The sequence below is a fragment of the Tachypleus tridentatus genome, chromosome 2 (assembly GCF_004210375.1).
Source record: "Tachypleus tridentatus isolate NWPU-2018 chromosome 2, ASM421037v1, whole genome shotgun sequence".
NCBI lineage: Eukaryota > Metazoa > Arthropoda > Merostomata > Xiphosura > Limulidae > Tachypleus > Tachypleus tridentatus.
Genome location: NC_134826.1, coordinates 28,691,860 through 28,716,482, shown reverse-complemented (window position 1 = coordinate 28,716,482; position 24,623 = coordinate 28,691,860). Strand labels below are relative to the sequence as shown.

At 31.4% G+C, this 24,623-nt stretch overlaps 1 protein-coding gene and 1 long non-coding RNA gene across 2 annotated transcripts in view; one reads left to right on the top strand and one right to left on the bottom strand.

Annotated features, from left to right (window-relative positions):
* Nucleotides 1-23,899, top strand: part of LOC143240019 (putative ammonium transporter 3) — a 73,496-nt gene extending 49,597 nt beyond the window's left edge. The window contains exons 6-9 of the mRNA XM_076481777.1: nucleotides 864-923; nucleotides 4,781-4,857; nucleotides 21,339-21,655; nucleotides 22,290-23,899. Coding sequence (XP_076337892.1) covers nucleotides 864-923; nucleotides 4,781-4,857; nucleotides 21,339-21,655; nucleotides 22,290-22,520 — 685 coding nt within the window. The 3' untranslated portion in view covers nucleotides 22,521-23,899. The remainder of the gene's footprint in view (nucleotides 1-863; nucleotides 924-4,780; nucleotides 4,858-21,338; nucleotides 21,656-22,289) is intronic.
* Nucleotides 672-11,033, bottom strand: LOC143240023 (uncharacterized). Its single transcript, XR_013021523.1, has 3 exons — nucleotides 10,754-11,033; nucleotides 3,746-3,989; nucleotides 672-971 (listed from the first exon to the last, which is right to left on the bottom strand). It is a non-coding gene; the product is annotated as an uncharacterized LOC143240023 (long non-coding RNA).
* Nucleotides 23,900-24,623: the final 724 nt, after the last annotated feature.

Sequence of the window (24,623 nt, the reverse complement as noted above, 5' to 3'; positions counted from 1 at the left end):
ACTGGAATAGAGGGATTGTAATACAAAGAGAAGCTATGATCTCTGAAATCATTTTCTGTTGTAAATAGACGCTAGAGGGGATGTGCTTGAGGTGTTTAGAATTGTTAAGGGTATTGGCAGTGACTATGTATCAGCTTTCAGCATACTTAATGCTGAGAATGGTAGGACGACATGCCATAAATTTAAATTTTGGTAGGGCAAGACTAACCTTCAGCTTAGACAATTTTATTTTATTACAAGGATGTCTGGTCTTTGAAATCGGTTGCTTGTAATGTTGTGGAAGCAGAAAACTTAACTTAGTTTAAGAGGAAGTTTTGTAGTCCACTTTTAATCAGTCAATATAATGGGATATAAGTAAGCTTTTAGTAGCTGTGGATAATCTTGAGAATGATGTTGTGTGTCATGAATAATACAAAACAACATGTTATACATGTTGTTTTCTTAGGTGTATTTATTTACTTAATAGGGAAGAATATGAACTACAGAGAACAGAAAGAAAGCAGAAAATGTTATATTTAATATTAACTGTATGATGAAAAGAAACCAAAAACAGTGTAAAACAAAGTGCAAAGTTATCTCTATTTCTATGGATATACAAAAGTATATAGAAAAGATCTAAATTACAAGTTAGTTAATTTATGTAAAAATTGTTATATGTGTATAATCGTATGAATACAAATATATATCTCTTAATAAATAGTTTAATATGGTTGGAACAAGTTATTTCTGATAATAGTCATCACATGAAAAATGTCGAAAATAAAACAAAAAACAGCAAGTTTCTTTTGTTACAAAACGTTTTGAAAAAGGATGCTAAAGCATTGATTTTAAGTGATTGATATGTCTTATCTTTATTTTTACAGAGCTTCTGTGACAACTATTCTTGCTTCAATGGGTGGTGGATTGGTTGGGATGACGTTCAGGTAAAGACGTCTTTATAATTGTGCATCTCATATTGTAGTGTTCATTTTCTGTAAAATATAGATTTTTAGTAAATATTATCCTTGTCCTCTTTTGTAGACGTAATTCTGTTTGAAATTTTGTAAAGTTATAACTGTTTTGACAAGTCTACAATATAAAATTATTTCCTTTTATTTAAAAAAAGTCGTTTAAATACACTTAATCTTTGTAATTTAAGAGTGAAACTCATGAATGAACTTTATGTAAACATAACTCAAAACGCCTGCAATGATTATCTTGCACATATTTCTTTCTAATGACACTAATACTGTCTGAGAGTTTCAACTCAAATGATGTTGATACATTTTAATAGTTAGGAAATACAAAGGGCAGTAGAGGTCGTCACATTACTTACATTTTCTAGCAGATAACAACCTCAGAAAGCTCGAGTCTTGTGCTTAGCTAAGGCTAAACAAATAACATGTTCATTTCTATAAAACTACCAAACAAATCGTAAATTTTATTTAGATATCATTCAAAACTTCACTTTATGTTTTTGGCGAATTGAAGCATCAAACACGTTTTTCATAGGTTAACTTTGTTCATAATTAAAAAAGAGTTCACAATCATAATCTTAAAATGACCTTAAATTTTAAATCAAGTGATTATTATTTTAAGATTTATAAATCCAGCATTTTTACTGTTTGTCATTAATATGTCATTAGTATGCCTATGTAAAATCGGAAACTTCAAAGCATAACGAAATGTTTTAAAAACAACTTCAAAGTAAGATAATTATTATATTCGAAACATTGTAGCTTATAAGATACTGTATTAGTTTTCATACAAAGTTGTCTATATTATGTTCATATTAATATTTAGAATTGCAATTTATATTTTTTATTTGTGTAACATTATGTAAAAACAATCGCTGACGTTATCATACGGGCCCGGCATGGCCAAGTGTGTTAAGAGGTGCGATTCATAATCTGAGGGTCGCGGGTTCGCATCCCCATCGCGCCACATATGCTCGCCCTTTCAGCCGTGGGGGCGTTATAATGTGACGGTGAATCCCACTATTCGTTGGTAAAAGAGTAGTCCAATAATTGGCGGTGGATGATGATGACTAGCTGCCTTCCCTCTAGTCTTACACTGCTAAATTAGGTACGGCTAGCGCAGATAGCCCTCGAGTAGCTTTGTGCGAAATTCAAAAAACAAACAAGAAACAAGATCTAGTCAAAGATATGTAAAAATATCAAGAGAAAGATGAGAATAGTTATAGTTAAACATAGTTATTTATGTAGATCTTTAAAGTTTAGCGGAACCAACAAATTATAAACAGTGGTGAACTTAAGGTTGTGTGGGCCCAGGGGCTAATAACTTTTGTGGACGATTCATCTCATGTGATTTACATAGAATAACATTATCAATGGGCCCCATTGAGGTCTCTAGTGACTACCTAAATACGCCACGCTTATAAAATTGAAAATGAGATTTAAATAAGCATTTCTTCAGAGCAGATAGATGTTATACAATATGTTGATTATAGAAATAAATTAACATTAAGCGTTTTGCACATAAAATGTCAGAAACACAAACATTATGTCTTGCAAACTAAGTATATAATCAAAATCCGTAATCATTGTATTAAATGCATACTAAATCTGTACTTAATACACAGTTGGCTGTCTCATGCAATATTTACATTATATGACAGATAACTGTTAAAATGTGTCAAATAAGTTATTTAATATATTACTTACTTTATTCAAATAACGAATAATATGTATAATAAAATATACATATATAACAGTGTTATAATAGTTGTCTCGTTGAAATAAAGGTTTACTTGTAACTTTTAAAGTAGAATGCTAATGATGTAGTCACGTGTTGAGATGTCATATAAGCTCATAATCCATTAATATATTCAATTATATAGACACCATCTGCTGTAACAATACTAGCCCCAGTAACACAAATTTCCGAATAATACCATCCATCTATCACTTGTAGAAATGCCATTGAAATTATAAAAAAAAACTTTTAAAGTTGATAATATTAAAATTCTTTGGTGTTACTTTATGAAATTATGACATCATTGTCTCTGCCCCCTTCTCTCTACCTGGAGTAGTTACTCAGTGCATGCATCCAGCATCTTGCCTTACCTACTGATGTATAAAGAAATGCTTCTAAAATATTATTTAATAAACACATAAAATCTAGTCGTAGTTCATAAAGTATTATTAATGGATTTTAATTTGAATCGGTTCTTAGATTATTTGTGATTTTTCATTATTTTTATATTAATAACATTCTGAATATACAAATATCTCACCTCAGAATAGTTATGTTAAATTAGGGGCCAGAGCAAAGAAATTATTATTAGAAATAGTATCTCAATATTTTTATTGAAATATTAATAAATATATATATTTATATATATAGAGAGAGCACGTTCAATAGTAAGTTTACAGGCAGGCTTATTTTTCTAAAAATCGGGTTTCGGTACCCGAGGTGGATAGAGATACAGATAGCCCATTTTTCTTTATGCTTAAACATCTGGGGATTGTTTGTTTTTAGTTTGTTTTTTTTGAATTTCGCACAAAGCTACTCGAGAGCTATCTGTGCTGACATCTGGTGAATATATGACCAAATAGCAGTTTAATCCATTGTCTATAGATGTATTTGGCTTAAATTTAAATGTAGAAAAGTAACTTAAAATCAAATGTTATTAGTATTTCTCAACCCACATTTAAATTAACACTCACACGCATTATCATTTATTACTTTATCCAAAACAAATTAATATAAAAACAATAAAATAGGTTTAATAATCATTACTTACCTACTTTGTGATTGAAATAATTCTTGTTTTCAGCTTGTTTCTTGAACTGAACTTTTTTATTCATATAATTCTTGATTTTCAAAATTTTGAATTAAGATACGAATTGCGAAAGATCTCGATAGCTTCTACAAGGGCTCTGGGGGGAGTTTGTTAGTTTTTTAGTCGTAAGTTAACGGCCTAAAAATGCTGAGGTTCAGGGTTTGATTCCATGTCCTGGACACAACAGATAGCCAATTCAGTTTTGCTGTAAAAGTAACAAATGAGTAAAGCCTATGTGGGTCAACAATAACTTTCCACATTTACAATGCTAAATTCGAGCATTTGATTCTCTGTGATTTGTGATAAAAACAATTTTGTAAGTGTAGTAACTCTTACATGCATAGATGTTTAGCTTGCTTTTGGGTGCGAAATATTCATGCATCGTAACTGAAGTATGTATTGTTGTTTTGTTTTGTTTTCTCAAATATATATTCATAAGGGAACTTATATTGATTTACTGTTATCCTACACATATGTCAAGGTTTAAGATAGCAGTAAATATATAAATATACAACTGTTGCTTAAGGATAAAACTTATGGCTGATAATGAAATTTATTACTTAATTTGGATATGTTTGTTTGTAGTTAAGCATAAAGCTATGCAATGGGTTATGTGTGCTTTGTCTACTGTGAGTATTAAAACTAGGAGTATATGTCCGCAGATAAAACAATTTGCTACTGAGGTTAATTATAAATATGAAAATAATTCTTTGGTTACTTGATATGAGTGTTTTTAAATAAATGCTTTATTAATATTTTCAGACAAAGATGTCAATTTTATTTACATATTATCTACATTTTTGGTGTTTGTGTAAACATCTTGCATTATTACAAATATGTATATGTTGCAAAACTTGCAAACATTAGAATATTTTTTATTATATTAATCGGTTAGCTACCAGCAAAATTGAAAGATTTTCAACTTAATATATTGTAAACAGTATCAAGAAAATATGTTTTATTTAATAATTTTTCAACGCCTATTTGTATTTTTAGTTTTCTTACCAAAAAAGGTCTTCATGACATACCTATATTGATGGATTCTGTAATGGGGTCTTTAGTGGCTATATCAGGTAATACATTTTTACACATACTATTGGAAGGCATAAACTTAACTGCCAAAGTTTGTACTCAGTTATATTGGTTTTGTCAATGTTATTTACTTTATTGTGCAATGATCAAGCTGTAGGCAAGTGGTGAAAAGATCAAGGGCATTTTCTTTTATTTTGACAAAAATCCGAAGTTAATCTCAATGCAATTAACATTTAATTACGATCATTGTTTGTATGCTTTTAACTTAGTTTAATATTTGATGTTATAAGTATAGCATGTGAGGTCGTAACTACCAAGGTGAGGAAATAGGCTTTTATAAACAAACATATGGAAATTCTGTGATAGTGTGTACTAGTTATATCTAGACATAAATTAATGACCATTAGTTACCTGATACATCACATTACTAAGAATATTTCAGTGCAATAAATGTACTTGGTATTCTTGTCTTTGAAAGTTATTTTCCTTCCTTGTTTATCGTTTTTATTACCTTTAGTAAGATAAAAATATTGTTTGTTGTAAGCTGTATTTTCATTGTTTTAATTTAAATGTTTGACAGAGGGTACATGATTTTAAAATCAAGTAATTCTTGAAAGTAAATTTAGAATACCAGGAAAGTTCCCACTACGCAAAGAATCTAATAACTTCGACTAATAGCTAGACATGAGTACTTTGTATATATGTGTGTGTGTGTGTGTGTGTGTGTGTAAGAAATACTGCGAACCCAAAGAATTATTTAATGAGAAGTTACTGAGTATTTAGTGAGTGAATTAGTTGAGTACCAGAAAAGTTATTCAGGTAGAATTATTGTTTCTGTTCTCTTATTTTGGGTTAGTTGGCGAGTATTGTTGTTTATCAAAAAAAGCAAAATAGTTAAGTTAGGAGTATGTCTCGAAGTTTTAAATTGAAAAATTATATTTGAAATAAGGTTTACATTCAGTTGCAAAGTTTATCCATGCAATATTATATTATTACGATAATGATGTGAGAAATTGGATTACTTTGGTTAAAACATCATAAAACTTTGACTAAACTTCAGCTTTAAAATGACATAAACCAGATCACAAAGTGAGATAAAAATACTACTATAAATGATGAAACAGAAGAAATAGAGAAAATTTAAAGAAAAATGAGGTAGAAAAGAAAGAGAAGAACTGAAAATGAGAAGAATGAGACTAAAAAATTATAATAAAGAAAACTAACATTAAAAATACCAAGATTAAAGAGATAGAATAAATAGAATAAGACCAAAAATTACTTTTTAGAAAATTTAGAAAAAGTAAGATAAAATTTATAGGATGGTTAAAAATGACCAAGAGGTAAGAGTTTGGAATTTAAGAGAGGAATTCAAAGAGAGAGATATAATATTTAAAGAAGTAAAAAACAAATCTAACTGACGACAAGATCGATTAAGTTATTGGATATATACAACTTACAACAATAGGGTTAAAAAATTACAAAAAGACCTTAATGACTAAATGGAAAATAGAACAAAACCTATGAGAGAATAAAACATTTGAAAAATTGTCAATACAAAGTTTAAACAATCTACGTCTCTTTATGTGTTTTTCCAATAATTCCAATCTAAAACACTAATTACTACGGATCATAGGATAGGAAAACCTAATTGAGTTACACCTATTATCTCAACTATTATACCATCTGTTAATGAAGCACATTGCTGGACAGGCTCATTTTGACATTATTATTCATGTGAATTAGTGGAAGGGTGAACAATAAACTATCCATCATGTTGCTCGTTTAGAAAGATCATTTTTGACAACCTTCCAGTTGAGAGCATCGGTAACTTACATATCCAACAGATTTGGAGTAACACACCAGAGGAAACTATCCAAAAAAGTTACAGAATTTACTGAAGATTTTGGAACTTTTGTTTAATTATCTTACACATATTTTCAACACGAAATATTATTTCATTGGCATATGACCAATTTATAAATGTCATAACAGATGAAGGTAAGCGAATTAGATAGAAACAAAATAGATGCACATTCCTAAAAAAAGGTTCTCCAGTTAACAAAGGAACATAAATCCATTAAAGTTGAAAATAAGCTTGTTAAGATACTGTCTATAGGATATGAGATTACCATATCAGGTTGACATAATTTTTTTAAAATATAGTTGAATATTACTTTTATTGTTGGAAGCTCCTTTATTCCTCATGATTTGTGGTTAATTGACACTGATAAAGAGTGAATATTGGAAATGGATTTTATATAGATGTAAATAAGTGTGTGTGTTTGTGTATGTTTTTCGTATAGCAAAGCCACAATATAGTTGAATATTACTTTTATTGTTGGAAGCTCCTTTATTCCTCATGATTTGTGGTTAATTGACACTGATAAAGAGTGAATATTGGAAATGGATTTTATATAGATGTAAATAAGTGTGTGTGTTTGTGTATGTTTTTCGTATAGCAAAGCCACAAAAGGCTATCTGCTCAGCCCACCGAGGGGAATCGAACCCCTGATTTTAGCGTTGTAAATCCGGAGAAGATGTAAATAAGAAGTTATGTTATGTTCATCATATTATTATGTACTACATGGCACTTACCACACCTGAGGATGAATTTTTAGTGACAAAAGTGAAGGTGGTCATTGTATGATCAAGAAGTGAAATACTGATACGAAAGTTTTGAGAATAAATATTCATCTGGTGATTGGGACATAGTGGAACTAAATGCTCTGTCATGTTATAAGAGATTGATCTCTGGAAGAGCTCTCATTGATTGCATAATAAATATGTTATGCATGATATTACTTAGAAAAGACTTAAATTGGTCTGTGATAAAATGAAAAGTTATGGTATTAATGTTAATGAGACCCAAATGTATTAAAGTGCCATGTTATAGCTGAAAAATTCCGAATGCGAGAAAAGATTAACTTCAAAATTAGGTAGGTATTGATAAGGAACGATTGTTATACTGAAAAAATCGATCATGTGGTTTACAGAATCCAAAAGGATTATTGGTCTTCTTTGGAAACAAATCTAAGTAAAAACAATAAGTTTGTTTGCTTTAGAGCAAAACCATATTGGGAGAATCTAATCCAAAATTGTTAACATTGTAAATCAGTAGATTTATTGCTGTCCTACCAGGGGATAAGAACAGTGAGCAATGTAACTTCAGAGAAAGAAGTTGTCAGTAGAAAGTCAACCCTCTAAAGATCCTACATGGCTCTTGTTGAAACCATCTACAGAGAATCATCAAATATGGAGACACGAGTGGATTCATTCTATTACCTACATTACGAAGATTCTCACAGTGATATAATGTAATACGACAATAAGAGACAAGGAGTTATTTTATCTAAATATAATAACTGAGTGAATTAGATAGAAACAAAATAGATGCACATTCTTTAAAAAAATGTTCTCCAGTTAACAAAGGAACATAAATCCATTAAAGTTGAAAATAAACTTGTTAAGATACTGATAAGTTTCTAGATAAAAAAAAACACCAAAAAAGACTTGATGAATGGGCAGTTTAATATACTGGTTTATTTGTGGGTTAGGATTTTTCACGGGACTTAACAATCCAGGAAGGGATGGTGTTTTAAGGTATATTTCATTGTTTTAATTTAGATATTGATAAAGCATGTATGATGTTAAGATCAAGTAAGTTCATAATAGTAGTTCTAGAATACTTAGGAAAGATCACAGTTAAGTAAAAACCTAGTAACTTTGAGTAATACCTAAACATAGGTACATTAGATTAAATACGAGTGACTGATAGTTCATTAAAGTATATAATGAGAAGTTATAGATCATACGACGAGCATTTAGTGAGAAAGTTAGTTAAGGGTCAGAACAGTTATTCAATCGTAGTTATTGTACCTATTCTGTCATTCGGTTACATAGCGTGTTATGTGCTTGTTTATCAACCATACTAAGTAAGTAAATCAGAAATATGTCTGACAATTTGTATTAAAACATTATACTTGAAGCTTGCAGAGTTATGTTGAAAAGTTTATTTATGGAATGAGGGCCACAGCCTACAATCAGTGGAAATGTTATGGAATGTCATAAGAAATTATTATGTGGATTTGATTTGGTAGTATGTTTATGAAATAATTGGAAAGAATCTGTCCAACGATAGAATATGTTACAACAATTTTTCATGTAAAAAATATGATACTAGATTACGGTAGAGAAGAATTTCCCTATTGTAATAAATTAAGGTTGCGCTGCGATTAGAAAATAAACACCTTGAATACGACAAGCGAAAAATCTTCAAATATGACATGATATTTTAGGTTAAAATATATTAATGTTGGGTTGCTTATGTTAGAATATATTTTAGAAGATATTCTAAATTAGAATAAATTCAATTCAAATAAGTTACATGAAGATAGTATCTACCTTAATATTCAATATAAAATATACTCTATTGCATAATGTTTGACATATTTTTATCTACTGAGATGCGCTAAATATAAATGTTTTTAATATGAGTATGCTAAATAAAAATAACCTTTTGTAGAAATACAGTGAATGACATTTTCTGGTTAGATATATTAGTTTAGAATATTTAAATGAGACTTACTGCTCATTAATGTTTCATCTATGAATTTATTAGTATAAAAGCGGATAGCGGTTCTTTTGTTATGAAATGTTTAACGTTTGTTAATAGAATAAAGCAGATAAGGTAGATTTTGCTCACATTGGAATATGCTACATAAACAACTTTTTTTTTAAATTGAAATGCAGTATATAAGAACAGTATTGGAAATGACATATCGGTCTTCTATCAAATTATTTAGCATTGGTTACTTTTCTATTTCTTTGTAATTTTAAATACATCTATATATATTGCATGAGGTCATATACGTCCGTAGATATTTCTGTTAAATGTAAAGAGTGACATGATTTTTCTATGATAAATTAAACTGAGCAACTATATATACATATATATCTAAGCTTGATTAGTTATTATTAAAGCCTATTAATAAATATAAGACTGGATGAAAAATTATTACTAATTCAGGCTAATGTTGTTAGAATAACCTACCATTTCCTTTAATCTATGAAAGTGAGGATAATTGAATGTGGAATTACACTTAGTGACGTTATTCAAATTATGCTCCAATAGTTGCTGAAAGAACCTACAATTTAGGTCTCTCAAATAAAAATTCTATTCGCATTATTTATGGGGAAAATATTAACATTATTTATTCGTTGAATTTTTTTACCAGTAATAACTTACAACAAATATATTAAAGTTGATTCCAGTTCCAAAAATAGATGTTTTAGTATTTTTGTTCTCGTTTCACATTCCATTTGTACAAATTTGTGGCTTTTTTGGTTTACTTTCAACATGTTACTCTACCTAAAATGGCAGTTTGCTCACTTCTTCAGAATGAATCATTAGTTTGTTGCTCTCTCTGGTTCTACTACAGTAAGTTTAAGGGCTTATGTGTTATAAATTGGGTTTCAATACCCAAGGTTTGCAGATGGCCTATTGAGTAGTTTTGCATTTAGATACAAACAAACATTACTGTTTTGAAACCACTTGAGATCGGGATATTGTTTCCATAACATTCTAGTATTACAGTTTCGTCACTCGCTGGTGTTAGTGGTAAGTCTTCGAATTTTTACAACACTAAAATCAGGGGTTTAATTCCCCTCGGTGGACTCAGCAGGTAGCCCATTGTGGCTTTGCTATAAGAAAACACACACGCACAGTTTTTTCTAATAATGAAAACAAGATAAAAGGAAACAGTAAAAATATTATTACAAATTAACTACAGATAGAAATTTCCTGTCTTCTACTTATTAACAAAGTATGTATTTTATGACCGAAGTAATAAAATTGACATAAAGGTCAGGAACAGATGTCTTAAGTGAAAAAGTTACTAACTTTAGACTAAGAAAGCAAATATCTTCAGGAACACCTACTTTGTTTTGATTCTCCAATCAAGGGCTATCTATGGTCAGTTCCAAAGCTCGAGTTCTTGTTTATATTTTAAAGTTTACAATCCTTTTTCAGTCATGCAGCTGACATATCTACTTTGAACTTTTTTGAGTTACTGGCAACAGTGTTTGTTGTTCAGTGAAAGTACAGTTACATTATTAAGAGATGTCAACAAATGAATGAATATGCGAAGAACGTTATACAAATTTTAGCGATAGATTTACTGGTCGTCGAAATATTGACAGCGTTACGTATTATACCTCGGACGAATCTCCGATTTATTATGTTAAAATTTAATTAAAATCGACGTGTATCAACTTTATGATATTTGCCAACGAGACTGATACACACAGTTTTCTTTCTTAACGTAAAGATATTTTAATATACAAACAATTTCTTCACACGTGGTTTTCCCAACTAAAGTGTATAAAGAAATATCTTCAAAAAATACTGGCTTTCGAAGTTAATTTACCGAAGTTTGTAATGTTCGAAATATATAAACGTTCCTGGTCAAATATCTGTAGTTTTCCGATTAATATGCGCTTGTTACTATAGATTCGAAGTTAATAACATAATAACTGTACCAAACCGTCTCTTTGCGTGTTGCGATAGCTATATTTTATACTTATTTGCAAGATTCTCGAAAATTAAACTGGCAATGGTGCTGCCAGTCACTAGGATTTTACACACACACATCGTACATTGTTAGTTCTTAGGCTGGAGAATATTCTACAAATTTAGAGAATAAGCAGGATTTTCGCAATACACGTCTTTACATGCATTTCTAAATAAATATTAAACCGAAACATAAATATTAAAATAAATATATAATATAAATTCGTTACAACAGGCATTTTACCCACATGTAGAATAATATGTTTGACACCGTCAGGTTTGTAGTTATACGTTAAAAACATTACAACAGCATTTAATTCAGGGTAACCGTGATAGTTTATAAATTCATAAAAATATGATTTAAAAACTTAGATTTTAAAATGATTGTGTCTCATCAGAGACACAAAATGAACAACGTAAGAAGGTGAATATTAGCTTGCATGAATTGCCTGATTATACAGTATAATAATAATAAGATATTTAAATAATATGTTATATTGTTGATCAATTAGCATGTTATTATTTACAGTTGGATGGCCTTTAGTGTCAATAAAGAAAATCTGGTTTAGCTTGGTAATAAACGATAAGTTATAACGATAACTTAACGCACCGGGAAATAGATGAATTGTTACATTTATATCCCTTTTGAACTCACCTGGTGATATTACACGTTTCTTTAAGTGTGCACACCATTTGATGTTACATTTTCGTGAAAGTTTTAAGAATGGTTTAACGTTTACTTGCAATTGTTTCAATACTGTCACTGAGAAATTTAAGAACCTAAACGTTTTAAACACAGTGGCAACTTATAATATACTAGCATTTCTTATAAGTTTGGTGGATAAGGATAACATATTATGAGGAAATTTTAAATTTTTATTCTATGGCACAACTGAAATGGAGAATTAGCAGAAGGTCTCGCGTAATTTGGATAAGAAGTGGTAAAACTGGAAGGAACAACTCATCCAACCTGATTAGTTTTGATATTGTCGAGTTAGTATTGAACATGATAGATATTAATGTATCTTAGAACGGCTGGTATGAATATTAACTTTTATTGATAAGGAGAGAACAGCGTTTCGACCTTCCTAGGTCATCTTCAGGTTAAAAAAAAAGAAGAGAGAATTTGAATGTGACCGTTAATCTGACAGTATAAACGGCTACGGGATTGTAGGGGGCGTTGTAGGTGGATGTTAGGTTATTAATTGGTGTTGGTATAAAGGTGTTCCTTTATATTGGTTTAACATTGGTTTTAGTTGCTGTATAAGTAGGCCTTCTTTGATTTTGCGTTTGTTTATATTTGTTACCCTACTTAATATCTGGGTGTTTTCTATGGTTATGTTGTGTTTATTTCATTTGCAGTGTTCAAAAACGTGTGAAGGTAACTTTTTGTGTTCTTTAAATCTAGTTTCCATTTTTCTGCTTCCTTCTCCAATATAGAAGTCGTGGCAGTTATTGCATTGTATTTTATAAATTATGTTGGCGTTGTGTTTGTCAGTGTAGTTTTTACATAGTATGGACTTCAGTTTTGTAGCTGGTTTTTGAATAAATTTGGTGTTTACTGAAATATTGTGTTTGTTATAAATATTTTCCAAATGTTGGTTATTTTGTCGCTGATGTCGGGAACATATGGTATGTAACAGTATAAGGTTTTGTAGCTTGTTGTATCTTGGGATTTATGGTTGTTTGTTGTTGGTTTAAGTATGGTCGTATAAATTTTTCCACGATTTTTGAGGAAAGTTGTTGATGTTGATGAAGTGTTGTTTTATTTTGTTGATTTCATTATTAATTTTATTGAGTGAGCATAGTTTTGTGGCTGTGTTTATTTGGTTTCTTAATATGTTGAATTTTTGTTTTATTTCATGTGTTGAGTCGAAGGTAATGTATAATTCAGTATGGGTGTTGTTGTTTTTTAGGATTTCTATTTTGAATTGTGTATCAGTTCTAGTGATTTTGAGGTTAAGAAATGCTATTTGGTTAGTTTTCACCTGTTCACAGGTGAACTTAATGTTGGAGTGTATCGAGTTAACGTGATTGAAAAACTAAGCGTGTGTTCTGTAGACGTGAATCCAGCAATTGTATCATCAACATGCCTGTACCAGTATAGTGGTGGGTGTAAGGCTGAATTGATCGCCTGTGATTCAATCTGTGTCATAAAAATGTTGGCTAAAACTGGTGACACGGGATTTCCCATAGTTAGGCCATTTATTTGTAGGTAGTTTTGGTGGTAGTAAATTATTTAAGGGTTGCTAACTGGTTGCTGGGGATATGTATCAATGAGTTGGGGTCTTGGATATAATGTTCTAAAGCTATCTTGCAGGCTTCAGTTGTTGAGACTTCGGTGAAGAAGGAGATTACATCAAAACTGTTCATTAATGCTTTATGATTTAGTTAATTAAGAATATATTTAAAGTTAAAAGAGTCTTTGAAAAAGGACCCGGTTGATTTTATATATTTAGAAATATATAATGCCCACGCTAGATAGTTCCCGAGGTTATAGTAAATGATTCATAGATCAACATTATGGGTCGTAGTGGACAATCAGGTTTGTGAGGTTTGGGGGTCCCGTATAGTTGTTGTGTGCGTGAGTCGGTCTTTCGTGGGTAAGAATGTTTTCTGAGATTTTTTTCATTCGTAGTAGTATTTTGTTTTACTGGTTTTCATGTGTTTTTGTTGGATTTGTGTTTTGTAGTTTAAATTTGTTTGTATCTGACAAGATGTTGTTCATTGTTTGAATGTATTGATTTGTGTTCATTATAACTATAGTATTGTCTTTATCTGCTTTTAGAATTTTGTTGTTGTTGTCTTGTTTTAAGTTCTTATAGAATTAATATATTTTTGTGTGAACTTGTTTTTTATATTTCTTCTGTGTGAAATTATATTGGTAGTTTTATGTGAAAATTCTTTGAAAAAGTTGTTTAAGATACTGTTTAGAGGTGCTTCAAGGAAACAGATAATTTCAGTTCTACTTGGAAAAATAGGTTATGGGTTGTCGGTGGAAATTTGTTGTCGAAGTTGTCATTTGATTTGACATCCACCAACTGTCCGCTGTGTACGAAAGCCATATATCTTTCTATACTTTGTCTGTACATGTTTAAATTTCCTTATATGAAAGTTAAAAAGAAAGATTGAACGGCACCATAGTGACAGACGTTTACATAAAGCTTACAGATACATACTAATATCTCCAGCTTAACAGCTGTTTTGTTTCACAATACACATAACATATAATCTCCCTTATATATTGTCATGCAGTTCCTGAGACAGCACAAGTTTGAAATTATATATAAAAACTGGAAGAGCAACTAACAGATAGATTATTCACATTGGAATATAAGGAGACAATAAATAGTGCAGAAATTCTCTAGAGATAACTTATTAAGGCTGAATGCACTATCTACATCAAAATGTTTGCATTCCTGACGTTAAAGCTAAGAATTTAAAAAGTGAAAGTGAAAATAACAATGTAACAATATGGCAACTGCACTATATCTTCCGCATCCATTGTCACCTCATAACAGGACTCTTAAAAGAAAATGTTAAACACTTCGCAACAATAGCAAGAGAACAATCTTTTAACGCAAAAGGAAATAATAAAATCTTTTAGAGAATATTGATAAAATACTTGGAAAAGTTTCGATTACAACTCTATGCATATATACCGAGGTATATTTAAAACTGAACTATACATCTCCTGCGTCAAAATCCTATACTTTAACCTGTTAATAAAGTACACTTCACCAGCTAACCACACAACTATTCTAGTATTAAGTGAATGGACATAGATATTTCAGCTAACCATGGTGTATATGCTGCAATCTATGTTGTAAATGCTCCCACCCTAACGCAATCCTGGAATGAAGAAATTAGCCATTTACTTTGGTTGTAGAAGGATGGATTGGTATCAAATACAATACCCATATCTTGACAAGCAACGAGTAGGCATGGTTATTGGTTCTGACTAATGTTGCAACACGTGCAGAAGATCCAAAAATTACCAATGAATGATATTACTATAGCTTTGGAAAAAAATAGGTGACCCAACGCAACGTCTTACCACCAAATTGGAGGAATACAGTAAGTGATTTAGGGTAAAACGTATGATTGTTATCCAAGCTCTCTCAGGCTTGTCCTTTTGTGTACTTGTTGGAGCACAAATGTGAGAAACAGGCTTTATGGTTAATAGAAAAGAACCTTGAATACTTGTAAATTTTGCATGATATAGAGATCCAAGCATAACTGTCGTTTGAACCAGTCAGTGTGGACTTTCTTCTGGTATATGGAGAGAAACTAATGTGGATGGAGAGTTCACTTTATGCTCACCAGGTTTTTATTACTGAACAAAGGTAATCATTGTCAACGTCAGTTCTAGCATCAAAATCCTTGAGATGAAACCACTGTGGAGCTACTTGGTTAGTTTTACTTTAGCAATTGGTGAACTAATGTCACATGGTACTATCATCTCACGTCAGCCAAAATGACCTCAGGAACGGTTGGCTGCACGAGTGTAAGGGTGAAAAAAAGTCACAGTAGTCACATGTAAAGAAGTGATGTTCTGTGGTTTAATTCAAACAAAATCTTGTTCATCGGAGCTGCGTGACATGCATTTAAAGCCATGCATAAAAATAAATCTTTTCTGTCCAAAGCGAGCATTAGTTCGAGCACTTTTCTCTAAGAGAAAGGGGAATTAAATTGTTGAGTTGTCCTGAAACTATTTATATTCACTTATTCTACTACATACTAGGCTACTCTTTGGTATAATAAATAGCATATTGGAAGGGGCTAATACTTACGGTAATATTAAGGTCATGACTATCATGCTGTTACTAACAAATTTAAGGGTACTAGTTCACGACTGAGCATACAATATAGATTCAACACAATGACTTATTGGCATATTGGTGTAATATTATGTGTGTAATTAGGCGAAGATATGGGTCGAACAGCAGTCACGTAACATCACCTAGATACAAATAAGGCATATGTACCTAAACAACTCCCTGCCATGAAGGCTTCCTAGGAGCAATATGGATGCAGCCAAGAATACAATACAATGGATGTTATTCGAAAGAGCGGAATCATATACACTTTAGAGGGAACGTTGCTTTGTTCATCTCACTAGTGACTGTTGGAAAGATGGAAAAAATGCTCCCCCCTCAATTTCTGCATTTATTTTAGATGGGTATATCATAGATTATGATAATGAGATGAATCTCTGATTATATTGAAAGAAGCCCATTGGCTCAATATATTAAACTTGCAATCTGGATACTAATAAGATAAGTTGTGTGGCAAGAGCAAACCTAAGACTGCTTTCAGTTCAACATGAGAGCTGGCTTATGCGAGCTATGTATCATTCCGTTATGTGTGTGTAAAATGCCCATCACTTTCATAAGGCTAATAGAGTCACTCTTAAAGTGTCACAATGGGAGAGTTGGAACATATTTATGATATAATTGTTTTATTGTTCACAAAGAATCTGTAGCTAAAAACTTGTGAACGGTATACCAACAACAAAAAAGAAAGGCTTGAAACTGAAACCAAAGAATGTGTATTATGGGCCTATATACTCTATATATGAGTAGTTATGAGTGTAGGAAGATGTAAGGTACCACAGTTGTCAATCCTTTGACACTACTTCTCAGTCTGTGTTTTTGTTTTCTTATAGGAAAGCCACATCGGGCTATCTGCTCTGACCACCGAAGGGAATCGAACCCCTGGTACTCGCGTTGTAAATCCAAAGACTTAACTTTGTCCCAGTAGAATGAGTGTTTTGCAAAGCTCTGAGATATGAGGTTTTACAGACTTTTCGTACACAAAGACTGAAAGTTACTAGGTTAGTACACTTCTGCTAATGTTCATTAGTGGTTCCTCTGGTCATATGCGAGTTGAAATATTCAGTGCTGGTGTTAACATTATATGGTGTATATAACCAAGAGAAAAAGCTGAAAAATACAGATTAAATCCAACAAGAGATAACTGGATCTCCTCTTTAAAGAACAGTTCTGAATATTGCTGATCCACTCACAGAGATAGAACAAAGTCACCTATATATATTCATGGTAATAAACTGTTTTACAAAGAAGATTGGTGGTTATCCATTGGGCAATATATTCTCAAAGTCTGTAGCTGGTGAACTGCCAGAATTCTGTAAAGCCAGATTCAGAACATTTAAATAGACTCATACGGATCACAAAGTTAACTTTAATAGATAGTTGTTGTCAGAGTTATGCAAAAAGACAGGTTTTATTAAACTGCTCACTTCACTCTAGCCTGATTGTTTAGTGGAATAATGATACAGAGTGTTAAGCAAACGTTTGCATACCAAGAACTATGTAAAGTTCCCACACGACAAAAAAGCTTTCTAAAGTAAACAGTTGGTATTGTAAGGTATAGTGTGTGTTCTACATTGTACGATTACTATTTTATTATTTGAAATTACGGTGTTTTGGTTATTTCTAGATCAAATGGGCTGATAGAACTTTGTGACCCTTACTTTTCAAACTACTGAGCTTTATAATAGATATCTGAATATTAACTGAAGCTATTGACTCAACTAACATAGTTAGGGTGGCTGATGATAATATACATATTGCTTAGATCATGTAAATATGGCCAAATATTTTTAAATTCAGCTGAAAGAGTTTTGTGACACATGCTTTCTACCAAGTGAGTTTCACACACGGAATGTCAGTAAAATTTTTGCACACCTGAAGAACATATGACTTTCCCTAAGCTGTAAGGCAGTTGTGTTTTGTGTGGATATATGTTGTTAAGTACTGTAGTAACAACAAAAATACTAATATTTATTTATTAAAATTTTATCTAAAAAGTCTTTGGTTAATTCTATTCTGTGTGATTACTTATTTTGTGACGCCTAAAAAAAACGTTTTGAGTTTGATGGCTCATAACTGGTAGAACAGTATTAGACCACAAATGTGTTAGTTACCAGGTAAATGGTTTATGAGACAGAGCAGTCTGTTGTAGATTATCAGTGTATCTGATAACTTATAATAAAGCAATATGTATGTTCAATATATGTATATAAATAAATATATCTGTGAAATGATATTTGAAGTCATTTATGGGTGTTGGATAATACAGATAAATAGAACATAAAGAACAAAATGTTAAGTAACATATAAATGAAAATGAAGGATTGACTTGGATCTTCAAACTTAGCGGTATTAAGATAATTTTGGTTACTAGTCTATAAAATGTCATTTGAAGATAAATGTATCTGCTATTTTCATTAATACATGAGAAATAATGTTTCAATTTAGACAGTGAAATATTTGGAAGAAACTGAAACGTTCGTGGAAGAATAATAGTAATTATGAGACACACTACATCTGAAAGAAAACACGTATGGTTTTAGATGAAGGTTTCTTTTTACAAGTTATTCAAATACTTTAGTTACATTAAATCTAAATGTATATGGGTTTGTCAAACTGTCACTCGCACGTTAAATTTACATACAGGAGCTTTTATTTGGTTGTTATAGAATATTTTAAATTATGCAAAATAAAGTATTTAGTAAAGTACACAGTTTTATTAATGTTTTCATAACTCTATTATAATACAAGGTGTTGTATAAGATAAGATAAGAGTGCCCCTAAATTCCGTAAGGAACAGAGGGCCGCAAACTCTGCGGTTTCAGAACAGGCTGGTTTTTTTAAGTGAGTAGGTTGTTAGCCTACTACACAACCCCAAATCTGGAGGACAATTTCTCAGCCCACCGAGGGGAATCGAACCCCTGATTTTAGCGGTGTAAATCCGGAGACATACCGGGGCACAAGGTGTTGTATATGATGCGTGAAAAGGCAAGCTGTGGAGTTACTAATCGCTAAACGTGTATCTAGTGGAAGATCTCTAAGGAAAGATAACGTAAATGTTAATGTATTTTTATGATCAAAGTATAGGTTGTCGTTGGGTAAGTAAAATAAGCTGATGTATTTGTAGGAATCAATGTTTGTAGTTTTGACCGCTTTTTCTTTCCCATTGTAACTGGTCAATGTTTATGTATGGAAGGAATGTATTGAGTTAAAGGGTACACTGCTAGCCATTTTTCTGGTTATGACAAAAAGGACAGTATGCCTATAAAATTGATAGTTAAGCAAAGACTCTACGAAGCCTGTGAACAGAGAAGTTTAGGAACGTTAGAGATGCATGTTTTATAGGTGATTAGAACATGTTTTCATGTGAACTCCCTAAACATATTACTCGAACAGGGTAATCTGTTGATTGCTCTGCCTCTAAAGGTAGTTTTAAGACTGACGTAATAGATAACTATTATGTATGGTTATGGTTCCATACTATGATTCATATATATATATATATATTGTATCGTGTGGTTATGAAACCAAGCATTTGTGAATTATTTTCAATCTACACAGATAGCTAAATTTCTGTGCAACTGAAATTAATGTGACCATGCATTTGTTCAGTTTAACATAAAATTATTAACCATTTCAACTATACTGTTCTTGCAAAAGCCACCTCCACTTAAACTTAGACAAATAGGCTATTCAGTGGAGCATTTATAACTCCGACTAGTCACTTTCAGGGAGAATACAATTCTCCACAATATCGATATTATCCTTGGTCATGGCATCAACATTTTATATTCCTTATTCATATGTGGTATTCTCTGTAAAACAATTTTCCTGCAAAGTAAGTAGTTTGACCCCTTATTTGAAAGTCGAAAGAATACTTCAAGCCAAAATATGTACGACAACAATAAATGTAATATAAAACACCTGCAAGTTCTATCTATTTCCTTTGGTAAGTTAAACTTCAAACTCATATTGCAATAAATCAAGTCATTTTTCCATTGAAACAAACCCAAAATTAAATTTAAAGCAATCTAAAGTTAAAGTTTAAACGAAGAACTAAACCTCACAAAAAAGTTAAACCTCTCCACGTTTAATTTAATGTATCACTCAAACTAGTCTCTCGAGTTAAAGTAAACAGTGCACTTTAATGTTGAACCAAAATACAAAAGTTCTGCTGAAATTAAGAGTATAAACAATGTTATATATCCTAAATGGGCAAACTTAGCTTTAGTTATGAAACATAACTGAACTAGCAAATCTAGGTTTCACAAAAAAGCACTTTGCATACGTGATATTTTCCACTGAATTGAACATTAGGGCATGGTAGCCTCTGACTAATATTTGATTCACCAACAGAGAAACAGCTTTCAATTTTCGGATATTCGGGATACTCTCCAGCAAAAAAAAAAAAAAAAAAAAAAAAAAAACAACAACAAACGATTAGCTAACAATTGACGAATTTACATTTTTATGGACCACAAGAAGGATAATTGATGTGTCTATTTAAATGGCTCATTGTCCAAACTATTTCAAACAAATTATCACCTTATCTAAGGAGGTTACCAAATTGGTGGTAACAATATATTCTGTATAACAGCAACAGTAATGAAGTTTTCACAGTCTTCAAAGATCCTAGCTCAAACGAAAAGTATATTGTCAATAAATGTATCCAAGTTAGAATATGAGGTTCTTTAGTTTCAATAATTTTATCATCTTAGCTGAGATCACAGGATTTAAAACAAATATATTCTATCAGTTACATTTGCCACATTCTTAAACATGCAAATCAGAAACTAGAAGTCTTAACGTTTCCCCGATACATATACACAGAGAATCCTTGTGTTTCGTGTAGCCTTATAAACAATAAAAAAACAACATCAGTCTAGGTTCACTGATAGTTTTAAATTCTTAACCTCAAGCTTAACCTACCATGAACACCTCAAAGAAAATTTAAGCCCTTTCTTAGTTTATTTTAACTTATTCAGTATATGTATCATTACAATCATTGCATATTGTATTCCAAAAATATGTACCATATTCCTCCCTGAAAAATGAGATATTTAAACATGTTTTTGGTACATCTATTTATCAATGGCTTTTCTTTTTTCACTCTTTATAGGTGGTTGTGCTATACTTCGTCCTTGGGAGGCGCTAATAATTGGCGGATTAGGAGCACTACTTGTGCTGCTGGCTATTCCAATAATTGACTGGCTGCACATCGATGACCCAGTAAACACATTTGCTGTCCATGGTATTGGAGGTTTATGGGGTATGTTAGCCATTGGACTGTTGAGTGAGCGCGATTTCTTAAGGAATTATACACGTGGACTGTCTGGACTACTTTTTGGAGGTGGCTGGCAACTACTAGGCGCACAAGCTCTTTCAGCAGGTGTACTGATTTCCTGGAGCGTTGTTACGTCATTCATTCTTCTAAACGTAAGAAGAAAAAATAACTACAATTAAATTATTTTATTTGTAAGTGCAACTGAACATTACTCTAAGTTTTATCGTTTAGTCAGGCAATAAAAAAGATTAAGCATTAAATAATTGTTTATTTTTTAATTTCGCGCAAAGCTACACGAGAACTATCTGCGCTAGCCGTCCCTAATTTAGTAGTGTAAGAAGAGAAAGAAGGCAGCTTATCATCACCATCCACCGTCAACTCTTAGGGTACTCTTTTATCAACGAAAGGTGGAATTGACCTTCACATTATAACGCCCCCACGGCTGAAAGGGCAAGCATGTTTGGTACGACGGACTCGAACCTGCGACCTTCACATTACGAGTTGAGTTCCTTAACCACCTGGCCATGCCGGGCCCTTAAATAACTGAAATGTGATTCTTGTTTATTCCATACTTACCTTTAGGAGGCACAAGTGCATATACTATGTGTTTGAACTGTGTCATCAAGCAAAAGGTGTTAAATATGTACTAATTTACATTATTTCTAAGACTTATGATCTTTTGAAAATCAATCCTCTGCATATAGGTTTGTGTAATTGTTTACATAAGTGTTAAAATAAATTTTTTCATGAAGTATACAATATTAAAATATTTTTCTTTTTTTTTAGCTTGTTAAAATCACTCTAGGTTTAAGAATGAGTGTTGATGAAGAAATTATGGGTCCAGACTTTGTGGACCACTGTATTCAACACGATGGAAACAGAAGTATCCTATATGCATTGAGTCAACGCATGAATGACCTACATAGGACACAGGTTGCTACCCCTGGAAGTGAAAAATACAACAAAAATTATGTTGAAAAAAAATCACGTCAATGCAAAGATGTAGAAGAAACGTGAAAAGTCACTAAGGCCTAAGAACGAAATGATTAGTGACATAAACACAAACAGAAGGACGATATTTTGTAACATTTAATAATGTTAAATGTATAAGCAATGTTAGTAATGCTTAAGAATAGATATGAAATATGAAAACTAAATAGTCTTTAAAATACTTACATTTTTCTTTTATTACAAAATGTTAATCAACTAAATGGAAACACTTTTTAATTCGAAATTTAAATCTAGGATATAACTGTATATATGAAAATAAATTTAGATTGAAAAGCACATGACATTAATAAAGGTTTTTAAGCTATGGTTAGCTAGCAACCAAAATGGATCTCAAACCAAAAAGATAAAATATAATGTGTTTTTGTTTTCTTACGTTAATCACATATTTCAGCTTGTGAATGAGTAAATTTTCTTTTATATAGAGGTTCTGTTCATCACTAGACCTTACTATGATCTTACGTTAAATTTGACGATAACAATTAGCACGTTCTTTCATTCGCGTTTTCAATCTACATTTAATGGAACTGATGCAGCCTTGCTAAGAGCAAGGACAGGAGAATTTATAAACTACAAATAATATTGATTCTTATATTTAAAAACGACTCTAAACGACAGTTGATAATAAACTACACATCCTTTTTTTTTTTTACAAAAATGCAGTCATATGGAATACACAAATACAGATATTTTTGATTACCTAATAGAGGTCCTTGAGTAGACTAATCATCCAATAATTTATAACTGATAACAATCCCAGTGGAAGCAATGTTTAACCATATAATAATTAAGTCTGTTTTTCACTAGAAATAACTGGAATTTTTCGGATGAAAACCGAATCCTTCGAGAAGTATTAAATAGAGCACTTTTATAATGGGAACACTGAGTATAAAGTAAAGAAATAAAGAGGCAGGGCATGTAACACCAAATAAAAACAAGTGGTGTTTGGAGCTGGACAGTTACCATGTACTGAACTTATGAAATGATTAACAGAATTCCTTCCTTCACTTGAGATATTGTGTATCAATAATTAAATCTAATGTTTCTTACTTAACTGGTAGCATCGAATTTACTAGTTCTATACATGTAGTTTGTCATTTTCATTCAACATGGGAGAGGTTGTAATCTCGGCATATCATTTGACTACTAGTGAAGGATACTGCTGCCACATAACATTCTTGAACAACGTGCAATGTTTCAGCAGTATCTCTTATCGGTGGAATTGGTATTATCTCTAGAGATCAACAAAGTCAATGGTTTTGTGGACTACATGTTATGTGAAAATTGCATGAACACAAAATAAAACATTTTGAGTTTTTTTTTTCATTCAAATAAAAAGGTAGGAAAGGGGCGTTACGTTTGCAATAACGAATGATATACAGATTTCTAACAAAATAAATTATTAGATAAGGTCAGCTAAGGACATATACCTGTGCTATGAATATAACTAGCTATATAACAGATAAAACCTATATAATCTAGACAAATAAGTAAATATAATCCCTTTGTAACTGAAATTAACCCCTAGATGCCTAGATTTTCCTTAACGTTATGTCGCATGGGAATTAGAATCACACTGTTTACTGTATGAGGCTTCAAAGGTCAAAATATTGTTCTGTACTTTATTTTAATTAAAGTTTTATATCCATATCAGCCGTCTTGAGAACACATTTTTACTTTAACTGGATTTCTCGTCATCATGAATTACTTCAAACTTTGTATTTGGATATCTACCTAAAACTCCTGAAAAATAGAGATTAATAATTAAATATTTTATCTAGTGTAATAGCTAACATTCATTTTAAAGATTTCCAGTTACATTTCATAACAATAAAAATAATAAGTACACAGCCAAAATTGATTATTAAACTAGATACACAAATTTTAGCGTGTGTGTTTTCTTAGAGCAAAGCCACATCGGGCTATCTGCTGAGTCCACCGAGGGAAATCGAACATTAGTGATGTAAATCCGTAGACTTACCGCTGTACCAACATAGGACCAAATTTTAGTTTTAATATATGAGAATGGCCGATTTAGGATATAACTTTTAAATTTGGTGAAATGCAAGTTTTTAGTGGGAATAATAATAAATGTTAATATAAATACAAATA